Source organism: Malaya genurostris, chromosome 3 (genome assembly GCF_030247185.1).
Source record: "Malaya genurostris strain Urasoe2022 chromosome 3, Malgen_1.1, whole genome shotgun sequence".
In the NCBI taxonomy this organism is placed as follows: domain Eukaryota; kingdom Metazoa; phylum Arthropoda; class Insecta; order Diptera; family Culicidae; genus Malaya; species Malaya genurostris.
In genome coordinates, this window is record NC_080572.1 from 213,499,474 (window position 1) to 213,523,503 (window position 24,030).

Consider the following 24,030-nt stretch of genomic DNA (forward strand, 5'->3'; position numbering starts at 1 on the left):
GTCACAAGACTAAAAGTAAGTATTTTCTTCAAAACATGTTTGAAATGTTCATACCCTCTCTGCAGTAACACTGGGAAAACTCCATCCTTTCCAGGAGACTTGTACGGAGCCCATTTGACCGATTCAATCGTCACAACGTTTCGAGCAAGGGCCCAAGAATCGTAACTACCTGCAAAAGTCTCGGGAAGAGCTGTCGGTGATGGATCCATACATCCTGGAAAGTGAGTGTTAAAAAGATAGTGAAGTACATCACCTTCATCAGCCAAGTACTCACCATCTGAAGTTCTTAAGAAACCGACTGCCATATTGATGGAGCTAGGGTGGTACTATTGATTTTTATTTCATTTGATTTTTGAAGAAACCGCTCCTCCGGAAAATTTGAAAAAAAAATCAGGTATGATTGAGGCATTATGGGGAAGGTTTATCATTTTTTTCAAAATTTTTGAAGATGTGTTTCTTCCATTAAAAAATTCTTGAAATTTTTGAAACATATAAACATAAGCACCACCCCGGATTTTTCAGCGATAGAAAATTTTTTTGGACATGTTAAAGTGGAATGTTTTCATTTTTTTTTAAATGTGGACGACAACAATCGACCATGCGTCCCCATCAAATTCTGAGAGAAGGAAAACCATGGTGCTTTGTTCTAGTAGTTTATGCAACTCAAGCGCAGAGCTTAGAAATCAAAGTTGGACAGCGCCTCCGTATCTCCTATTTTTCGCTTGACTTCTAACATTTGCCCGGTCTTTAAAGTACGGCTCCACCATCTATGACGCAGAACTAACAAGATTTTGACATAGAACAGCGTACTGACATCCGCCGAAGGAAACCCCCTACCCTCATACACCCCCTGATACAACCATTTATCAACCCTCCCATTTTTCTAACTAACCATCTTATTTTCTTTTCTTTTCTTTTACACGCACAACGCCAAAACCAGAAAGCGGCCATCCGCTGGGGGCGGGCCCCCGGGGATGTTGTCCGCGGCCGACAGTTGGAACCCGTTGAAACAAGCCATACCAATCCAAACGATGGTCGGAATAATACAGCGAACTAGATCTGGACGGACTTTGTCTGCGGCCATCCACGAGGATGTTCCTCCGCGGTCATCAAAACTCTAGAACCTTTGATAAATCTTAATTGTAAAATAACATTGTAATTTACAAAAACCTTCTCTCCCCCTCTCCCCATGATTTCACCCCCCCCCCCCCTCTCACTTTTGGATACAACCCCGGCGAACGATCAAAATTAGGTTAAAGCCGGGTATAAATAAACGATATAAAAAAAAATCAAAGTAACGAAAAGGAGGAAATGAGTTTCAACCTTTGCATAATACATACACGATCATACTTCGGGTACAACCTAGAAAGCTACAAACTCTAAATCACTGAATCGATTTCTTTAATTTTTGAATATATTGTGTAGAAAGCGCCATTACTGTGAATGCGCTACTGGCAATAGAACTGTTGGTTGCTGTTCACACGTGGCCGCCATTATTTACTACTTATCTCATGCCCGGTTTTTATCCAGTTTAGTGAGACCGGCGGAAATATTGTCAGAAATGTTTAAATCAGAACAGCTACCAACGACTATCAATAAAAGAAGTAACGATGATAAGTCTATAGAATAAACGTAAATAATCAAAGAGAAAATGTGGTCTTTAAAATAGCAATGTATTTTTATAACATTTTTTATCCCATTTCCTATTTAAATGAAATATACAGTCAATAATTCTAAGTAATCGATTCCAACCTCCATCAATGGCCACTTCTGTTTGACATCAATATAAAAAAGAAAAAACTCATTCGTTGTTGTTTCAATTCGATATGCATTTAGTGAAATGTACAAAGCTAGCAAAAAGGAAATCGCGTTGTATGAGACCCCACAGTGCAAAATGATTTGACAATTTCATGGAAAACGATCGAATTATCGAATTATATACAGTCACTTTTGAAACTGTAATGAAATTTTCATTCTTTATTTCATTATTCTTTCATTACAGCCATCAGCAACACGTAAAAAAACTGACACCCGTTAAAGTTCTTGACTGCCGTAACCGAATTTCATATGTGGGATATTCGCGACGTTCATATATTACTACCATTCATATATGAACCACATACCAGTAAGTTCTTCCTTTGTAGCTTTCTAGGTTGTACCCGAAGTATGATCGTGTATATATTATGCAAAGGTTGAAACTCATTTCCTCCTTTTCGTTACTTTGATTTCTAAGCCCTGCGCTTGAGTTGCATAAACTACTAGAACAAAGCACCATGCGTTTCCTTCTAACAGAACTTTATGGGGACGCATGGTCAATTGTTATTTATTTTTTAGAAAAAATCAAATATTGTGGTCGTCCACATTTTTTAAAAATATGAAAACATACCGCTTTAACATGTCCAAAAATTTTTTGTTTACCACTAATAAATTCATGGTGGTGCAAAAATTGAATGAGGGATAAAATATGTTTCAAAATATTCAAGTTTTTTTTAATTGAAGAAATACATCTTCAAAAATTTAAAAAAAAATTGTAAACCTTACCCATAGTGCCCTAAACATACCTGATTTTTTTTCAATTTTTTCGGAGGATCGATTTCTTCAAAAATCAAATGAAATAAAAATCAATAGAACCACCCTAGCTGACCTTTCGAATGTGGTATAACAATATGAATTCCCTTTTGGGGGCAGATTGCATATGCTTACCCTACTATAGCCTCCATCGTTTCAATGATCGAAACAGATGTACTTATGATCAGATAACGAAGGTTCGAGCTAATCAGAGACGAGCTAATTTACCAACTCATGCGCAATTCTATCAGAGCAGAGAGTTACACCCAAAGCCTCCTCTCTTCCAGATCTCGCAAAAGTTGGACTGTTTCCTGCATTGACTATGTGCAGGTTTATACTGCTCACAAATTCCATCATATCAGAAGCTCTCAAATTTATATCTGTGCTGCCCCGAATGATATTATGAGCATTTATGTCACTGCCGATTACAAGCGGTAAATCACGTTTGCAGCAGTATGATACAACCTCTTTGAAGTCATTGCTTGGCGAAGGTTGGTTATGTGGTAAATATGCCGAACAATAGACATATTTCCTATCTATGCCATCAATAGTCATACCAACTGTGACAGCACAAATATCCCGAGTTGTGAGCTCCGATATGAGAAAACATCGAGAGCACTATTTGCAAGTATGCATGCACGACGCATTTCACGTGAATTTGTCATACCGTTCTTGTTGAAGACAACGAAGACTGGGTTTAACAACTTTCCAACGTAGAAGTTTCCCTTTTGGAAATGTGGTTCTTGAACCAAAGCTACAAAAAAAGAAATTATGAATTGTACAGGTGACATAATTCTTCAAACGATACAATTCATAACTACTTAACTTCTCAAATGACACATTATTCCAATTGAACAGAAATTTACTGGCTACGAGTGTAATTTGCACTCGGCTAGCAAGTGAGACTGTATGGATTTATATGCACGATTTACCAGCCTAGCCGATGTGTGCTTCCGTGGCTCAGTCGACTAACTGGTGTGCTTTGTGATCTAATGTTTTTCGGTTCAAGTCGTGTTGTTGATGTCGATCTTTTGATTTTCATACCTTTCGTTTTAAAGCCATGTAATTTTCAAATCACACAATTTTACATGTTCTTGAATATAAATTTGTGTGAAATATGACGCTCCATGTATGTGCATCTGATAAGATGTAAAATCACAAGAATTTTTCGAACTGTGTGTATAGAAGCTTTATCTTCTTGCAGAAGTCTGGATAGATTCATAGTTGCTGTACGTTTATGCTGGAGATTGATTTGTGCTACTCTAACCATTATCAATAAAAGTGATGAACACTACATCTCCAGCACTTATCGTACAACAACTAGGAGAAACCAAATATATTGGCTTATAATCGCCTATAGCGAAGCATGGAAGGATTATTTTAAATGCTTCAATCATTTAGATCCCACGAGTTGCGAAGAATGAAATCGCCCACTGTGCCAGAGTTTCGCTTAACACAGTAAGGGAAAAATCCAAGAAATTCCGTTCCCGACTGAATTGTTTAACCTCATGCAGCCATTCATCATCGTCATCGGCACGGAAATACACCTTGACTTTGGAGTTCCTATTTTTGTGGCCTTTTACGACATGGAACAGGAAACCAGTGGATCAATTCGTGGTAGAAAATAATTCCGCCGGATTCCACACGGCTTACCTGTTTGGTGGACTTATACCACCGGTACAGGTGGACCGTAGCGTTATTCTTATCCAGTTAGGAAACGGCTACCGACATTAAAAGGCAATCTAGGCTGCGCGGAAAGGGAAGTTGACATTAATGATCAACTTCCATGGATGGCCGAGCAGCCGACCAAACTGGCCAAACAAAATTCTAAATTTACAGCACTGATTGGGTCTAATAATATGACCAGAAATCGTACATTGGCAGAAACTATTTCACATGAACCAAATCCCTAAATGAAAGTCACCTACCATTTAAATAAATGAATCCTTCTGTACTCACCGGACTTATTGTTGACTATGTCGTACTCGTCAATATCTTCATCGATATAGTCGTCGTCGTCTTCCTCCAGGTGTGGCACCACCATTTCCGGAAGAGTGCGCGAACGTACGCTCAGGGCCGGTACCGGTTTGGCGGCGGTGTTTGTCTCAATGGCCAGCGTCATTGGAAGCATCTTGATAAACACGTACGACAGATAGAGCAGCGCAAATGACGATTTACGCAACCGTCGGTTTTTGATGTACTTATCGCTAATGAGGGCGTAGATGATCCGATGGTAGAGTTGATTCTTCTGCTGGTGACTTTTCGCTGTGCAACCTCCCCATATGTGGTCGGGGAAAAAACTGACTATCATCTTTGATGACTTACAGCTGCACGAACATTGCCGGAACGCAGCAGACTCATTTAATAACCATTAATGTTCGGGGAAGAGGATGTTTTGATGAGTTGGAGTATTATCTTTATCGATCCATTTGGCGAAACGGATTCACTTCACTAGCAGCACAATTTGACTTCTATCACATGATTTAGTGCAAAGTCTGTGTTCAAAAGAACCTGTTTGGGAGAGAAGAAAATGTTGTGCTTATTAAACTGAAATTGTTGTCACCGATGTAATGGAGAGTAATATGATAGGAAGGCTAATTTCACAAGATCCGCTTTTAAAGACGGAGACGCGTGGTTATTTGTTTGCTGTAGTGGAGCACACTTTTCGTTGATTGTTCGAACACACAGCTACTATGAAGCGACAAATCATTGCCGTTCAGAATATGAGTTTTCGGAAGACCAAGTTTAATTAACAATATGGAGCATAAGAAAAATCACCACATTAAAAAATTTTCAACCTCAATTCACTTTAGTAAGAGGATTGTAATAAATTCCAATTTCACGCGTTGGTTTCCTGTGACAAAAGATTTCCGTCACTTTGCTAGGTGGATGAAAAATTACCGATCGGGTGTCGGGTGTTCCTTTTCTTCATTCAATCGTTCTCAATGAGGCGCGCGCCTCGTATGGAAGAGAAAGCCTAGCTGCATAAGCATTAATTTTACGGGTCGCAAGTCAGTTGATGAATTAATTCCCGTCAGCAGTTGGTCGCTGCTAGTTGAATCGGGAACAATGGGCTGCGATGGGACGTGCGATGCCTGCTAATGCCAGTCACGAACCCTTAAGCGTATGCTGAAAAGTTCCTGCGGATAGTGAATCACTTGTCGGCACTTGACAGTGTCACGGTTGTTGAGCACGAGCTAAGCATGTTGTGTACAGCAGGGTTGATTTGTTTCATTTTATAATTTGATTTTTTTTGGCTGCTGATCACAAAAGGTTTTGGGTGAAATACACAAATTCAGAGTGTTGGAAAGGTCATCACAAATCACAAAGGTGTTGACACAAAAAAACAACGGTTCCCGAAGTGCAACAAGATGTTGGGACCGTTCCAAGTGACGATTTTGGCGTTCGTACAACGTTGCCAAAGAAGGAGGAACTTAATTAATGTTGCTTACTAGGCGAGTTTGTTCGTTGGCCCTTCGGTATAAACTGGTTCGTTTTCACTTGCCAGCCATTCAACACCCCCACCGTTGGTAATCGTTGTTGACACAGTGCCATACAGTGCTCTATGTGGCTTTCACTGCAGGCAAGTATTCCTTCGGAAGAGCACTGTGCCTAATCGCGTTTTAAACTATTTGATCTCATTCTGGAGCTGTACGTGTTGTTTCATGAACTAATGACTGAAGCAGTTTCGGAGTGACTTATTTAAAGCTGAGATTGACGTTATCTCAAAACGGGGACGTTCTTTTAGGTCAATTATTTCTTAAGTTTTGTGTGGATTTATCTTTCGCTCGCTCTGCAGTGAATGGTCACTATTGAAATAATGTTCGAGGATTTTCCATAGTAGTTGAATTTGAATTCCACTCAAAAGTTAAAAAAAGATAAGAATGAAATGGTGAGTGATATAATTATGCCAGTTTTATATAACACACAAGCACAATATGACAACACACAAGCAAATATGACACACGCAGTAAAACCCACTTTCATATACTAGGTAAGGTGAAAAGATGCGCTTCAATCGCAAAAAATATTATCAGTGTTTGTGATTGTCGAAAATTCGACAGAAGCTGCTCGATATTTATCAATATTGTATACAACATTTTCAATCCGATAGAAGATGCTACAAGAACTCGAGTCCCTCAACTCATGAACCGCGAAAGAATTTTTCTGCATTTCTTTGCTCCACTTCATACCTTGAGTATTTCACGGCTTTTAAAAAAATTACAGTCTGATAATGATTGGTGCTGTGTGGAATTTCCCAAGAGAGAATCGCAAGTTGACAATTATCGCAGAAAATCGAATCGATGATTCGACTTGATGATTTTCATACTAGGTTGCAATATTTCAAACCCCTTGTGTGGAGCATTCACATATATTTTCATAGACACAACTTATACAAAGGGTATATGCACATAGTTAGAATAAGCGGCAATAGTAAAATAATTCTATCGCAATTATCCACTGCCCATACAGAATCGGATCGCGAAACGAGAATAAGTGTTCATTTTAACGACATTAACTTTATATATAATAAGCAATATTCAATATTTCGACGCAGAATTTGACCTCCTAATTCAACAGACTCCGTAGCCGACTCATAAGTGTAATGAGCTATTGCATGACTAGTACTATAATGCTACGGATACAAAGAATCCGTATAAACCAGGACATGAGCATAAGATATCTGGCTTGTTAGACCAGTGCAAAGTGGTCAAAACCATATCAGAACACGCGTGTTTTGCATAAATCACGAGATAGCGAACTCATATTTTCAGAAAAGAAATAGGCCGTGCTGGAAAAGAAAAAAAAACGAAGATATGAACTCTTTATAATGCATTGGTGTCATGTTTTGATCATAATTTCAAACGTTGTTAAATATGTTCCACATATTTCCTCAATACAGATAATGGAGTATCTTTCAATTATTTCGCCCAAAAACGTCTTAGTTTGTGAAAATAAAAATATGCAATCCTGTTGTTTTTGATCACTTATATCGTTTTCGTTTTTGAACCTAGACGCGGGCTACTCTGACTCCGAGTAAAACGAACACGTGGTACGCGCCCTAAACAACAACTCATGAAAAAAAAAGAAAAAATAAACAAACTCGGCTGGATGCGTGGTGCGACCCGAGAAAATTTTCAGAGCGATTGGAGTCCGATCTAGAGCGACCTCAGGTTGCTAAAACAAACATATCAAACGACGACACGACCTGCCACTCGTCTATCGAAACTGTATCGCAAATTTAACTACCCCTCAGTAACTGGTAATGTCAAAACGAAATCGCACTGAAAAACTCATGAACCTGGCAACACAAGTTGATAGATTATTGATTTTAAATAACAGTTACCATAACCTTGGTTACTGCATATTAGAGATGTGCGAAACAGCTCACATTGGTGAGCAGCTCCGAACCGATCAGCTCACCAAAATGAACCGATTCGATGTATCAGCTCATCAGCTCATTCAGATTAAACTGATGGTTAATTTTGTGACCCGTTTTTCTTGTGCCGTGAGAAGTAAGAGTTCTTACTTATAATGTCTCATTTAATCCGTTGAAGAAGGATAGATGCAGGCATGGAAGAAATAACGAAACTTGGTGCAAAAATTTCTTCTCAAAGATCCGTTCAGCTCGCATCTTATTCCTCGCTTCACAATGCGGCGAACTGGGTAGCAAATGAGTGAGCTGGTGAGCTACGATTCTTTTAAAAAGAGCTGTGAGCTGTCAGCTCACTTTTATGATTCGATTCATTGGAACAGCTCAGGAGCGAATTGCCCATCTCTACTGCATATTGAAGACTTGGGAAATGTAAACAAAACAAACTGCCTTGAGTGGAATTATCATTTAGTTTAATCGAATAGAGGTCTTCGTTAAAGCTTGCTGGTGCTCATATTGAAAATGACTTCCAGACAATTCAATATTTATGAATGTTTGTTAAATAGTAACCGTACTTAAATCTATAATGACTATCTGCTATGTAAATAAGTTTCATTTCAATTCGCCACATGTTTAAAATCGTTCAACCCTCGTTGCTAATCAGCATACATGTTGTGAAACAATGCGCTGTCATATTTTGAAAACTCCTCTACTTCTACTCTCAGTAATTTGAGATCTTCGAAAAGTGCGTGTATACTTTGATGAATATGAAAGACACTTGAACAGCATGGAAATCAAATTTCTCGGGATATTAGATCTGATTGAAATTATAGGTTTTGAAGTGCACATGGAAAGCCTCCAGTTTAAACTGATCTCCTTCAAATAATTTGATTATTTGTGTCTCAAACAGACTGTAACCAAATACAAATAATACAAATAATTTGTATTTGCTGTAGCTATAGTCTACCGTAAGGCGGCTGGAACTTGTTGAAGTAGTCGAATGTGAAGAGTGTCGGATACAATTTAACGATGAAGTCTCATTTTCGTTTCGTGAAGACTGGTACTAACTTCCAGTTTGGTTGACAGTATATTAAGCAAAAGTCATGTGTTTCGGAAACTCGACTGGATATTCCTAAAAAGAAAGACCATCATCATGGATGAGTTAGATGAATACACTGCAGATAGAGCTAATGGGTAGTTGTGGACGATATAGGATGACGCCTTTCTGTCGCAACACTACTTCTAGTACTAGATTTGGTTATTGTACTATTGTGGTCGGCGCAAATCTAGAAAGTACGTTGTAACAAAATTTAAATTTATAGAAAAGTTTCACAGCTTTCTCAAATAATTTGTTTATTTATTATAGCGCTGCTTGGTAACTAGTTCATAGCAACTAAAACAGTGTTGCTCAAGAAGATTATTTTCATGATTATCGAGGGTTCGCTATATTTATGGTAACTGGCGGTAAATCACTCTCGAACACTTTTTGTTCAGGTTTTTGTTCGGACTGCCTGGTCGTGTCGTCGTATCAAACGTTGTTTGGGCGACTCTGGGTCAGCTTTCGGGCTGCTCTGATCAATTAACGAAAACGGTATTAAACATCACAACTTTTCATTACCGTTAAATCAATAGTCAACATTTAACAAGTTAGTAACGATTCTAAAAGTTTGTTTTAATTCGACATGTACTGCATAAATAAAATAAATTATGAATTTCAGCTTGTTGATGTGTGCAAAATACAAAACAATATATTTCATTTCATTTTCAAAAAGACCACAGACAAGTGGGTAAAGGTTTTTTAAAAGACACCAACTACATGCGAGGGCTAGAAACTAAAGCTAAACATACTTTATGATCAAAAATGAACCGGAATTTTCAATTTAAAATTCCCTCGCTTGTCCAATCGGTAAACTTTTATTCTCTCAACATTGGCAACACTTTTATACACATTCTGTCAAATTTTGACGCATACCCGATCAGATGGTAATAACAAAATTATAACAACTGGAGTAATTTATTTCAGAAATATTTTGTAACAAATTTTGAAATTTTTTTGGATGGTAAGCTGTTAAAATAACAAAAATCATAACAAAAACGACTCTAGCGGGAACAAAATCGTAGCAGATTTTGAAACGTTTGTATCACAATTATTACTGAATTTGATATAACTACAGAACTCCGAAAACAGAAATTTCTAACAATAGTTGTAATAAATTAGATAGCAAATTTAACACAGAAAAACTATTACAGCCAACTTTTAGCATCGTTCTAATCCAAAATTTTCAAATGATTTTTTTTATTAAATGAATAGTTTATTGAGTAATCTGGTTTATTTATTTAGTTCTTTGAAATTTTGATCATTATATTTCGATTTGAAGCAATGGAAGAACTCTAATTAATGAACTTTATCATGTGTTTTTCAAATGAAAGTAAAACAACATAACTGATTTTGCTATTATATTGTTATAATAAATTTTAATTTTCAACTGTTTTCATTTGTTAAATATCTCAAAATAACACAAATTGTTATACATATCAACTGTTGATATACTTGTGATATGATTTTGTTATGTGCATCTGATCGGGTATCATACGATTAGTTTTTGTTTGGCGTCTATACAAAGAAGTTGAAAAATTTTCGTGTGGCGATTTTTATAATGGATGAAAATTTAGAACAACGTGCGTGCATCAAATTTTGTATTGCAAATGGATTTAAGTTTTCCGAAACGTTGAAAATGTTAGAAAAGGCCTTTGGTGAATTGTGTCTAGGAAAAACACAGGCATACGAGTTGTATAAATGCTTCAAAGGTGGTCGTACAAGGTTTGATCATGATGAGATCCCTGGCCGCCCAACAACATCTGTTACTGCAGAAAACATTGAATCGGCGAAGCAAATCGTGTTGCAAAATCGTTCTGTACCGATTAGAGAGATTGCTGTGTTGTTGGGCATCTCTTAGGAACAGCCGAACACATTTTAACTTAGGTTTTGGGTTTGAAACGCGTCGCTTCTCGGCTGGTGCCAAAAACGCTGAATTTCATTCAAAAACAGCGTCGTGTTGATGTGGCCAAAGAGACGATTTCCAACGCATATAGTGACCCCACATTCATCGAATGCATCATAACTGGTGATGAGGAGTGGATCTATGAATATGACGTCGAATCCGCACAACAATCGACCGAATGACGCTTCGAAGGCGAGCCGTTGTTCTAAATTTTTATCCATTATAAAAATCGCCACACGAAAATTTTTCAACTTCTTTGTATAGATGCCAAACAAAAACTAATCGTACGATATGCGTCAAAATTTGACAGAATGTGTATAAAAGTGTTGCCAACGTGAGAGAAAAAAAGTTTACCGATTGGACAAGCGCGGGAATTTTAAAATGAAAATTCCGGTTCTTTTTTTATCATAAGGTACAAGTAGTCGAAACGTTAGAGTGAAAGTGAAAACTTGTTCCAAATACAGTTAAAGAATGCATGCCGAAAATCAAAATTTGAAAGAAACAAATTTATAAAAAATAAATACTTTAGATCAATCAGTTTTAAGTTTTTTTACGTTATCTGTTGGGCTAACATTTTTCAGAGCTTCATGTCACTGTTTAGGGCAGTCGATGTTGGGTACTTTGTACTGCTCCAACAATCACGAAAACGTCCGCTAATAACACCATTTGGTCAAAATTTTCTTTTCTTTGTTCGGAAATTACACCTCGAATTTCCAGTATTCTTTTAATTTATGTCACTGGTTCACAACCCTTTTTAATTCGCGGACCTCTTTGAAACAATAATAGTTCTCCGCAGAACCCCTCGATTCCGTTCACTGGAAATATATTTTCACTCTGTTTCGAAAACTGCAAAGTATCAACGGAAAAGGACATACATGTTTCATAACCCTTTTTAAATTCAATTTTAAGCAACACAAAAACAAACATTGCTAGAAATAATCAGTGATAGAAAAATATAGGGTAATTTTTTTAAAAATGAAATGAAATCTTTATTGAAATCGATAGAACGATCAAGAAAATTTAATGCTTGAATATGGATTCCATGCAAATGTTAGCGCAAGGTCCAATTTCGTCACACTCTCTCCAACATATTGCCCTGTATTTCACGAATAAATGTTCAATATTTGCTTCCAGTTCGTCAATCGTTACTGGTTTATCCTTGTAGACATGAGCTTTAACATGTCACCATAAAAAAATAGTTCAAAGGCGTTAAATCACACGATCTAGGCCAATTGGCGGACCCAAAACGTGAGATAAACTATTCGCCGAAAGCGGCTCTCAATTTGGTCATCGGTTCGCGTGCCGTGTTGGATGTGGCACCGTTTTGTTAAAACCACAAATCAGGCATGTCCAATTCTTCCATTATGCACAAAAAAAATCATCGATCATCATACGGTAGCGCTCGCCTTTCACAGTAACGTTCAGCCCATCATCGCCCTTAAAGAAGTACAGCTTGATGATGTCACCGGCCTTTTGCTCTGGTAGCTCTTGCAATGCTTCTGGCTGGTCTTCACTCCAGATGTGGCAATTTTGCTTGTTTTACGTATCCATTCAACCAGAAATGAGCTTTGTCGTTGAATACAATAATTTGATAAAAAGTGAATCTTCCTCCGACTTTCAGCGACCATTCACCAAATGTTGTAAGTCGATCCATGATTAAATCATAGATCAAACTGAACAAATTTGACAATGACACTAGACACGATTCACGCTTGATCTGTCAAAAACGGTGCTGCCAAAAAGATACCAGCAAAAAAAAATCACCCTTCAGCAATTCATGAAAATGATTCGCGACTCCTCAAGAAATATTGCACGGATCACTGGTTGGGAATAACTGCTTTATGTTAACCAAATTGACAACACAGGATAAAGTCAGAGGATGCAACAAGAAGATGTCATGAAATTTCACCCGCCACTTGAAGTGACAATGAATACTAGATGTAATTTTAATTATTGGAATATTTGATATGCTCCTCTTTTGTTGATCTTTTAAAACAAACAGCAATGTTTACAAACTCAGGATCAAAGAACTTTGTGAGATCATACATATCAGTGGAGTGTTTTAAGACACTTTCCTATATGTTTATTGATTCGAATTTAAATCAATACCAAAACAAACTAATCAAACAAATGGCTTTTTACATTTGTTCCCATTCAGTAAATGGATGTGTATTTTGTCTGGTTTGGAGCGTATTCCTAGGAATCGACTTCAATTTGATGCAGGAAAGCTGTTGCACTTTTTTCCTAAAAGTTAATACAAGTTCACTAGCTCTGAAAGTTCCACCAGTGCCAATCACATTACTATATATTCTAACGAAATGAGTGGTATCCAGCCCGCGTTATTAGTGGGGTGAATGATTGATGAGAACAATCAATCTAACTACCCGCAGATTTAGATCCCGCTTGCTGTGAGACAAAATGACGGATCTAAAAATAAAATATATCTCGCATATAAATATCTTTGGGACTATAATGTATAGCGAGCATTGTGCTTACCGGAAGGTCGTTGTTAGATACATGATACATTCGCAGTTTGTAACTTTAATAATAGAACGACGCAGCATCGAGGTCAAGTGTATACTCACTGAGGATACTTTTGCCTGCTACATTCAAGTATAAAGGTTGTTTTCATAACCGGTTCACTCGCAACAGGAAGTCACATTATTAGCAACTACTTTGCTGAACTGACTAACAGTGACGGAATGATAACCTAACATCATGCTCGGAATAATCAGTTCGAGGAATATATTTCATACGTCATTCCGGTTAAAAATCAGCATTGATGCTTAAATGGAATTAAGTGAGCTACTACTTTACTCAGGAAGAACTGGGCGTTCACTGGATACTGGCTGAACACTTTTTGATGAAGTTGGGCTCCGGACTGTGTAAAACCCGTTCCAGTGAATGTCCTGTTGGAAAATGAACTTTTTTGAAAGTCAGACTGTATCAACAAAACATGCCCACAGATCTGTTGCTGTATCACCATTATCACTCTTTGCTAATTCGTCGATGAGGTGCTCATCATAATACTACTTCCACTTGACATCAGCTCGTGAGAAAAATGCCGTTTGAGTCCCTGAACATGTCAGCTTGCGACACGTAGCCTTTGCGAGAGCTGTTCAACTTTTCCTAGAACTTGCGCATGTAGTTTACGCAGTACAGTTGTTCTATCTCTTCGCGATGAGAACGTCTATAATCCAAATTAAACAATATACAGGGTGATTTTTTAAGAGCTTGAGAACTTTTTTAAACAATAAAACGCATAAAATTTGCAAAATCTCATCGGTTCTTTATTTTAAACGTTAGATTGGTACATGACATTTACTTTTTGAAGATAATTTCATTTAAATGTTGACCGCGGCTGCGTCTTAGGTGGTCCATTCGGAAAGTCCGCTTTTTTATCGACAAATTTTGTTCAGCGATGAGGCTCATTTCTGGTTGAATGGCTACGTAAATAAGCAAAATTGCCGCATTTGGAGTGAAGAGCAACCAGAAGCCGTTCAAGAACTGCCCATGCATCCCGAAAAATGCACTGTTTGGTGTGGTTTGTACGCTGGTGGAATCATTGGACCGTATTTTTTCAAAGATGCTGTTGGACGCAACGTTACAGTGAATGGCGATCGCTATCGTTCGATGCTAACAAACTTTTTGTTGCCAAAAATGGAAGAACTGAACTTGGTTGACATGTGGTTTCAACAAGATGGCGCTACATGCCACACAGCTCGCGATTCTATGGCCATTTTGAGGGAAAACTTCGGAGAACAATTCATCTCAAGAAATGGACCGGTAAGTTGGCCACCAAGATCATGCGATTTGACGCCTTTAGACTATTTTTTGTGGGGCTACGTCAAGTCTAAAGTCTACAGAAATAAGCCAGTAACTATTCCAGCTTTGGAAGACAACATTTCCGAAGAAATTCGGGCTATTCCGGCCGAAATGCTCGAAAAAGTTGCCCAAAATTGGACTTTCCGAATGGACCACCTAAGACGCAGCCGCGGTCAACATTTAAATGAAATTATCTTCAAAAAGTAAATGTCATGTACCAATCTAACGTTTAAAATAAAGAACCGATGAGATTTTGCAAATTTTATGCGTTTTATTGTTTAAAAAAGTTCTCAAGCTCTTAAAAAATCACCCTTTACTATGGGTCAGATTTCTTTGACTTTTTTTTTATTCTAATCGTAAATACATTTTTGCAACATTAATAACTTTATTCATTGGAGTTCTCAAATCAACATTCCTGTCTTTCTGTATGGAAAGGTTAAAGAATTGCTGGAAACCCCGACTTCTGTGCGGAGCCCTAGAGACCCCTAGTGTTATATATGATACGAGCAGATTTTTCTCTTCGCTCAATTTTTCCGAATCTAGCCAAACTGATTTCACCAAGCTTAGGATTTAGAAAGTTATGTTATCATATGTTTGACGCAAACGACAAACCACACTTTTTCTCTGAGTTCATTTCGATTAGCTTAGGTTTACTGGAAATGAGCTACTATCTGGTCATTAATCAAGTTCGAAAGGATTAAGGCAAACATTACCCAATCGGGATATGTAACATCCTAAGTATCGTAATCGGCAAACAGCAGTGTTTTTCTTAACGTAATTTTATTTTTAAATTTATGAACCAGTTTCGAAAATCTTAGACGCGTTTGAATATTATTATTATTTGATTTGATTAGGGTCATAATGGCGAACACTTTTTGTTCGGAAGATATGATCGTTTAAATGTTTTTATGAATCAATGATCAGTGCAAGGCTAGTTGAAATAATAAGAGGGTTTTTTTTCAATACAAATGGAATTTCTTTATCCGGTTCCGGAAGTACCACAAATAGGAATCAAAAACGCTAAACCGAAATTTTCTCAGTGATGACACAACCGATTTTCAGAAACTTAGACTCAAATGAAAGGGATTATAGTTACGAATGCTGCTAAGGAGTTTTATCCAGATCTGACTTCAGGTTCTTGAATAACAGAATAAATGGTATTGGAAATTTTGAATCGTCATTTAAAGTGACGAAGCATAATTAAACCACTGAGTGAATAAAACAAAGGTTTTATTTTTATTGTTGAAAATTTCAAACCTTGGTTCAAAGTAACGATGCTTAAAAAATCTTTGAAAATGTGCTACAAACTGTTCAAATCTGTTAGTTTTGTTAGTTGATGGCCAAACGAACCGATTTTGGCTGTACTGATTCGTAGTTTTCAGTTCCGGAAGTACCGGAAATAGTGATCAAATACTTCCCAGAGCTTGTGAAACCGGTTTCCATAAAGGTTAATTCATATAAAAAGTCTTAGTATCATAGGTCACCTTTATAATTAACCTTTATCCGGGTCAGGCTTCTGGTTTCGTACTCACGACGTGATGAATGTGGACTAAGTTTCTAACGATACAAAGACCACAAAACTCTTCCAGACTGTGCTGAAAACTGTTTCTATTTGTAGGTTTTGTCAGTTGATGTCCAAACGAACCGATTTCGGATTCACCGATCTACAGTTTCTGGTCCAGTTTCGAACCCACAGACGATTGAACCTATTTTTATTTAAATTTATGTTCAAATGAAAGAAAATGGAAAGTGACGGTGCAAAGAGGTGTGTGTTGGTGCTGTTTTTACTTTTTTTTATAAATATAAAAATAGGTATAGAACTCGCTCAAACTTCAGAAAAATTTTCCGAGGCCCGGAGAGCCGAGTGTCATATACCAATCGATTCAGCTCGACGAACTGAGCAAATGTCCGTGTTTATGTGTCTGTATGTGTGTTGTCAACTAAGAGGTCGAGATCTCAGAGATGGCTGAACCGATTTCGAGGAGTTTTGAGCGCTGTATGACAAAGCTATGCTTGGGAGCAACGTAAAACACGATTTTTAATACTGTCACATACAATTGTTTCTAAGTACCAAAAAAACTGTGTACAGTATCCTTTTTCATGACATTTAGCCTCGGACCGATTTTAGCACGGTTCGTTTTTGGCAACATAATTGTTCGAATATGACATATGTAAACCAATTGATGGCAGCATTTTCCAGTTGAAAGCAATTCCATAATTATATTGATTGAAACTACTTACAGCAATAAATGCTGAAAGAACATAACAACCATATACCATTCGAATTAGTTCGCCGAGATCGGCAAATGCGTGTGTGACAAATAATTTCACTCAATTTTTTTCGGAGATGACTCAACCGTTTTCTACAAACTCAGATTCATGCTCCTAAACAATGTTCCTGAATTATGTTTGGATCCGATTTCTGGCTCCGGAACTACAGGATGATATGTGAAACGAAATTAAAATTGTGGATCCATTTTTCTCGTTGATGGCTAAACCGATCTAAAATTCAAATGCAAAGTTTTAAGATCCTGTAAAACATCTTGCTTTTTAGTCAGATCCAACTTCCGGTTTAGGGGATACAGGATGATTAGTATAAAAATGTCTATTTCACATAAATTAATCAGGTTTGTCGGGTTTGCAGATTTGGATAGTCGATAATCAAATAAACCTATTTCAGTTTTAGTGGTATTCAGTTTTCGATTCGGATTTAATTCGCACTACGATTTCTCAAAGATGTTTACACTGATTTTCAAACATTTTGAAACAAATGTAAACTAAACAGCTACTTAGGTGAATTTATCTGACTTCGGCTACACCGATTTTCGAATTCCGGTTCTAGTATCGAATCGTTTCTCAAAGCTGAATCGTTTTCTAAAAATAGCCTGCAAAGACCAAATTAATTAATATTATCCAATTCTGACTTCCGATTCTGGAATTACAGGATGATTATTTTTTTTAAATTCAAACCGGTATAGAAAATGACAATTTCGTAAAGCTTAAAAGTTGGACTCAAAACTATTGCAATTTATTCGTCATATGGCCATACGAATCGGTTTGGGTTATGCTGGTTCCTGAATACCGGCCCTGGAAGTACCTTAAATTACCGTAAACCCTAAGTGGAACTTACTCCTACATATCATGGAATGTTCAATCGATTGTCACACTTTTAGATTCAAATTCGATCCGATGTGCAGTTACAGAGTAATGAGTGAATAATATCTCAAATTCGACGGTCATTAAAATAATGTCATGAGAACTGAAACACCGAAGAATATTCATTCAAAAAACACATGCGGATTGATAAAAAAAAGGTATCATCTCACTGCTAGGTGGATTAAGCACGTTCTTTGCTTCAAAACTATTAAAAAAATAATTCAATTTAAAGATCTGGTTAGTTGTGGGTCGAACTTTAATTATTGCAGTTCTCAGTATTCGGTTCAGGAAATTCCAAAAAAATGTGAAAAAAAAACATTACAGATTTTGACTACAATTGCTCCGACTGAACTGAACCGGTATTTTTTAAATTTTAGATTCAAACAATATTCCACATATGGATCCATATGTGGATGTTAAATTTTATCTTGATTCAACTTCCGGTTCCGGTATTCTAGGATGACATACATAGGCGTTGTTTGGGTAATGAGTACAAAAACTAACTTCGACTACACCCGTTTTGAGCTACAGCTTCGGGTTAAAGTTCGGGTAATATCGATAATAGTGGCAGCAATTTCTTACAATAGGGCCAGGTTCCTTCAAACAATTTTCAATAAACCGAAAAAAATTTTAGCTGTTAATTGCTATAAAATACTCTTCGGAATGATATAGAATTAATTCCGAGGGTTTGCGTGACGTGAAAACAGTTCTAGCAGAATACAAGATGAATAAATTCACCGAAGAACAAAACCTGAACCTCTCTGAAAATGTTCAGTGCGCTTAGGGTGGTTGAAATGAAAAAAAAAAAAAGTTTTAGCTCTTACAATCTGATGCTCTGTTGATATTCAGCAAAACCGTGGTGGTGGTGTAATATCATCAATAAGCGCAGCAAGTTCTGCGATTAATAATGGTTATAATGATCATAGAAACATTAACACTCCAACCACCGAGCTTCAAAAACAGTCGGAGCGGTATTTTCAAATGGCTGTATCTTCGTTGATGCTGAACCGACTTCTGTAATTTTGCTAACAGTGGATTTTTTTGGAATATCGAGATTAATGTAGACTAATACTGACTTGAATTCAAGCATTGGTTAATTTCATAGACCTGAAAATGTCGGAGCAAGCCAAAAATATAAAAAATAAAATCTAGCGCGATAGCCTACGGTTTAATAGTTTTAAATCATTTATAATGTCACTAGTGGTGATTTATAATAAAAATAACCATAGGTTATTGCGATTTTTACAGTACTTGCTCCGACATTTTCAGGTCTATAAAATTAACCAATGCTTAAATCCAAGTCAGTATTAGTCTACAACAATCTAGACATTCCGAAAAATCCATTGATAGTAAAATTACAGAAATCGGTTCAGAATCAACGAAGATACAGTCATTTGAAAATACCGTTCCGACTGTTTTTTAACCCTTGGTGGTTAGTGTAAGTAAAATAGGCATGGTTGGAGGTTAATAAAAATCCAACCACAAAGTATGTTATGCTATGATGATTAATAAATATTACCAAATTTAGCTTGAATATCGACGCAGAAGTAACAGGAGCGCAGGCTATCGTTACGCCAATTCAAATGCGCCATTCAAAACTGCGCCTGCTGTGTATTCGATACATACAAAATGCTGCGCTCCTGTTACTTCTCTTAATCAAATTCATGCTAAATTGCATGTTTGTTATTGATGAAAATATAATAATAAAATCTTGCGCGAATCACTTCATTGTCGAGCTGAAGCGTAGTGGAAGTTCAGCAGCGAAATATCATAGGAGACTTTCTTCTCGTTTGATTATCTCTTTAGCGATATTTCAGTGGGTGAGAATTCATCATCAAGTTTCGCTGACACGAAAATTAATTTGTGAACTTTAACTCGAGGCTTTGAGTTTTGTGGACGCTTGTTTCAGTTTCAGTCACTGAGTTTTTTCCTTTCTTGTATAGATAGGTTGTTGAAAGGACTGTGGAAACAGACTTTTAGCAGAGGCCAGGATGGCCGGTTGTCATATATCATTCGATTTTGCTCGACGAACTGAGCAAATGTCTGTGTGTGTGACAAATATTGTCACTCAATTATCTCGGAGATGACTAAACCGATTTTGACTAACTTAGATTCAAATGGAAGGTCTTATGATTTCATAAGAAGTTCCTGATTTTCATTGGGAACCGACTACTAGTTCCGGAATTACAGGGTGATATGCACAGAAAAAGTGAAATTATTGTCACTCACTTCTCTTTGAGATGGCTGAGTTGATTTGCACAAACTTCGATACAAACAAAAGGTCTTTACGTTTTATACCAAGTTCCTGAATTACACTTGGACTTCCGGTTCCGAAATGACAGGCTGATATGAACTAAATATGTAAAAAAAAGTTAGTAACTTCTTTCGAAGATGGCTTAACCGATTTTTAAAATTTTAAATTCAACTGACAGGTCTTCAGATATCTCAGGAATATTCAGATCTTATTCAGATACAGAGATTTTTCTATTCAGATCCAGAGATTCAGAGATTTCGTCTTCTCAAATATGGTTGAATCGATTTTTACTAACTTAAATTCAAATGTAGTGTTTAAATCTAGTAGTATTATGCTAATGGAGTTTTGAAACTGGATTCTAAGCTATTTTAATTTGTAATATTTTGACTATTCTTGATGTAATATATAAGAAATGAAGAATAATATGAGAAAGGCATCATTACACTACTAGGTGGATTAAAACAGGTTTTTTTTAGAAAATCTTTTGAACTGATTTGTTAACGAGTGATAATGAAATGAACTTTTTCTTATCTTGTTTTTCCTAACACTGATTACAATGCTATACTAACATCCTTAATTTCTTCTGGGTCCGAAATAACAGAAATGAATAACTGCAATTTCTTTGAAAATTGTTCATAAATTTCTCTAATTTGAAGATATTTTTATATTATTTATTTTACCTCGGCTTCAACCATTTTGATCGTTCACCAGGGAACTTTGAAGATCTTGTTGGTAAATGTCCATTTTTTCCGGAAGTACCGGAACTAGTGGTGCAATATTTCCAAACGGGGCTCACTCTGATTTCTCAGAGACGACTGAGCAGATTTTTATAAACTTAGATTCAAGTGAAAGGTATTTTGGTCCTATACAAAACTCGTGAATTTTATCCGGATCCGGATCCGTTTCCGGAATTACAAGGTGTTAAGATCTTAAACTTCCATCCCGTTGTTTAGAGCGACGATGCAGAAAACTAAAAAAAAACTTCCGAATTTAGCTCAACACTGCTTACAAAATGAAAAGATTTTGTTATTTTATGTCCAAATGAACTTTCTCGTTTTTATTCAAATGGAAATATGTGTAATTTAAGAAAGGCATCATCACACCACGAAGTGAACTCAGTGAAGTTTTATATCTGTTTTGAGACGCTTTTAATTAATCTTTTCGATACTGAATCGCATAGAAATTTTGGAAGAACGAATAAATGCCATTGGTTGCAATCCGATAAGAAAATTGCAGTCCTTTTTCAACGATCCTACCGGTATAGCAACAACTACAACTAGTTGTTGAGTCCTGCTTCCGCTGACCCTCTGACATAGCTACAGTAGCGATAGATGTTAATACTGTGCCATTTATTGGAATCATAATCAGAGCAAGATGAGTCGGCATTCTCAATGAAAATGATGTGTTATCTGGTAACATTATGTATGTTATCTCACATATGGTCCTTGTGCATTCGAATGAGGGCGAGCTTAAGATTAATTTAGAGTACATCATTTTTACATATAACAAAAGTGAGTACGTTACACATTGCACCGGTTTGTTGTGATTGACCGCTCTTTGCTCCCACCAGGGAAGCTTAATAACCAGCTGTAACTGGCACATTTCTGTTTCGAATGGGAACGTTTGTGGTGAGAAAAAGAGAAACGGTGAGAACATAGTCTTGAAACTCCAGCCACATTGCACATGCTCATTGATCACTTTTACCATTTTCTCGGCCGCCAGAAACTCTTTTTTTTGTAGTCGTTAAATACAGAAGCTTTTCAGTACTAAGAGTCCATATTTGATTAAATTGTCCATTTGCAGGCATGCATTCGAGAGGCTTCAGCACTTTACGTATTTACGTGATTCATTCAGCACACGAAGGGGCAGGGAAGCGTTTTGTTATATGTACAGTTCTTGTCCCACATATTACAAAGAGGGTAGAGGGCGAAAGCTTGTAGGTATGTAAAGGTTGATAACCTTTTTCTCTTGGAAGCAGCTACGGCGATATCCACGATGCAAATTGTCGACGCTATAAAAACTGAAAATTATTGCTCATTTTCTTTGCTTCCCCAAAAATTGTACTTCCTTGTGCTTCGTTTTGAGTCAAAATCGATTTAAATGGCATATTTAGCCCAGTGATAAGATCGAAAGTATTTTCCATCTGACATCCCATATTGGAATGGTTCGCAAATTAATTCGTTATCCATTTCTTCTAAATCCATTATTGTAAGCAAAACAGTATTCTAGTATTTACATGAATAAATAAAAACATATGCAAACAGGTATTCTGTAGAAATAATAAAACACTACGAATTGTACTAATTTTTCGTCCAAAACAACTGAAAACGGAGCTCCACAAAGTGGGTTCGCTTCATCGATCTGGCTTTCTTTGAGTTATTAATTGGTTGAAGATAATTGAAGAAAGAATTCACCTTTTGATTTTTTCGCACATTTTTAGTCGAAATATGAGGGCTGTATCTTCATTATTACGTTACGTAAAAATACACGCATTTCACTCTAGCGAAGCATTCAATATTTAACTAGGCTGCAATTCCATGCTCGATCGAACAACTAAAGCTTTTCTCTTTTTCACACTACTTATTACTAAATTATCGAATATCTGGCGCACTTGGAGTCAAAACTTACAGGTTATCTCTATCGGCCACAAGTATTTTCCAACCGAACGCGATCCCGAGGTGTTTTCCACCAAACAGTACTTTTTTTCCTCCTAACAAATTCTATTCAGAAGGATCCGTTTCGAATGCACAGCAAAATACTTTTAGAATCCTTTCCAACGACGGGAGCTGTTTGGTAGCGCCGATGGTGAGCAAATGTGCGAATTGTGTGAGTGTGTGAGTGTGTGAAAATGTCTTGATATCCTATCTGTATATGTACATCGACGGCCTGCTGTTTGTGAGTATGCGTGTTACTGTGGTGGTAGTGGAGTGACGAGATCCGAGAGTGCCGTGAAAAACGGTGCTATCGCGAAAGGTTGTACGACGTGGACTGCAAGCAATGAAGCTTTGCTTGGTGTGCTTGGCCTGCGAGAGGAGTCGGAATTCGCTTTCCCAGAAGTTTGCTCTATGAGAAGCCGGAGTTTGTTCAGTTAGCAGATAATTTTCTGGGAGCAGTTTTCAATGGGTGACAAAACACGTGAAAATCTCTTTTCCCGTAGCAAATTGTTTTGATTTCATCATTCAGATTTTGACAATGTGTTGAAGTGACGGAATGTTACGTCAAGAATGAGAGCAGTTACAGAATATCCCTTTAACCCTTTAATGAGTACGTATGCTGATAGGAGATTCATTTTAACTATTAAAATATATTGATATTTTTTTCAGTTTGAAAATTGGGGCTTGATAACTGAATCTTGTTTCTAAATTTTGCATTTCACTAAAATTTTGGAGATTGAATATAGTTTTTTTTTCAATTTTCTTCTTAAGAACTCTTTTGTCATGTGTTCACTCAAATCTTTAAAATAGGATGAATGATTTATCTTGAAGTTTATCTTATACATGTTATACTATTTAAACATTGAATAACCCCGCAATTTTGCAGCCGATTTTGATCGGACGCCCTGGAATTTTAGCACCTTACATTGAAAATAATCGTTCTACCGGGAAAACTGCGCGTGCCCAATAAACCAGACATATTTTCTGTGGAGTTATTCAAAAAGTAAAGTTAATTCCAGCATGCTAAAGGACATCGACGAACTGAACGCAAATATACTAGCTGAAATAGATGTGATAAGGCCCGAAATAATGGCCAATGTTCTGCAAAATGTCCAAGAAATTAACAGGTTTTTATGTATCAAATGGGAGTTGCTATTGAATCGACGTTGTATTCGAAACCTGGTTCGAAATTGTAGA

The 24,030-nt window shown here is 36.9% G+C and overlaps 1 protein-coding gene across 7 annotated transcripts in view; it reads right to left on the reverse strand.

Annotated features, from left to right (window-relative positions):
- LOC131437009 (uncharacterized) overlaps window positions 1-23,157 on the reverse strand; it is a 118,685-nt gene extending 95,528 nt beyond the window's left edge. For 5 of the 7 annotated variants that reach the window (XM_058606046.1, XM_058606045.1, XM_058606044.1 and 2 more), the window contains exons 1-2: window positions 22,594-23,157; window positions 4,528-5,079 (exon numbers count right to left, since the gene is read on the reverse strand). In XM_058606046.1, coding sequence (XP_058462029.1) covers window positions 4,528-4,879 — 352 coding nt within the window. In that variant the 5' untranslated portion in view covers window positions 4,880-5,079; window positions 22,594-23,157. Of the gene's footprint in view, window positions 1-4,527; window positions 5,080-5,469; window positions 5,973-22,593 lie in introns of those variants that run through there. The other 2 variants (XM_058606040.1, XM_058606041.1) reach the window with 2 other exon arrangements.
- Between the last annotated feature and the right edge of the window lie 873 nt (window positions 23,158-24,030).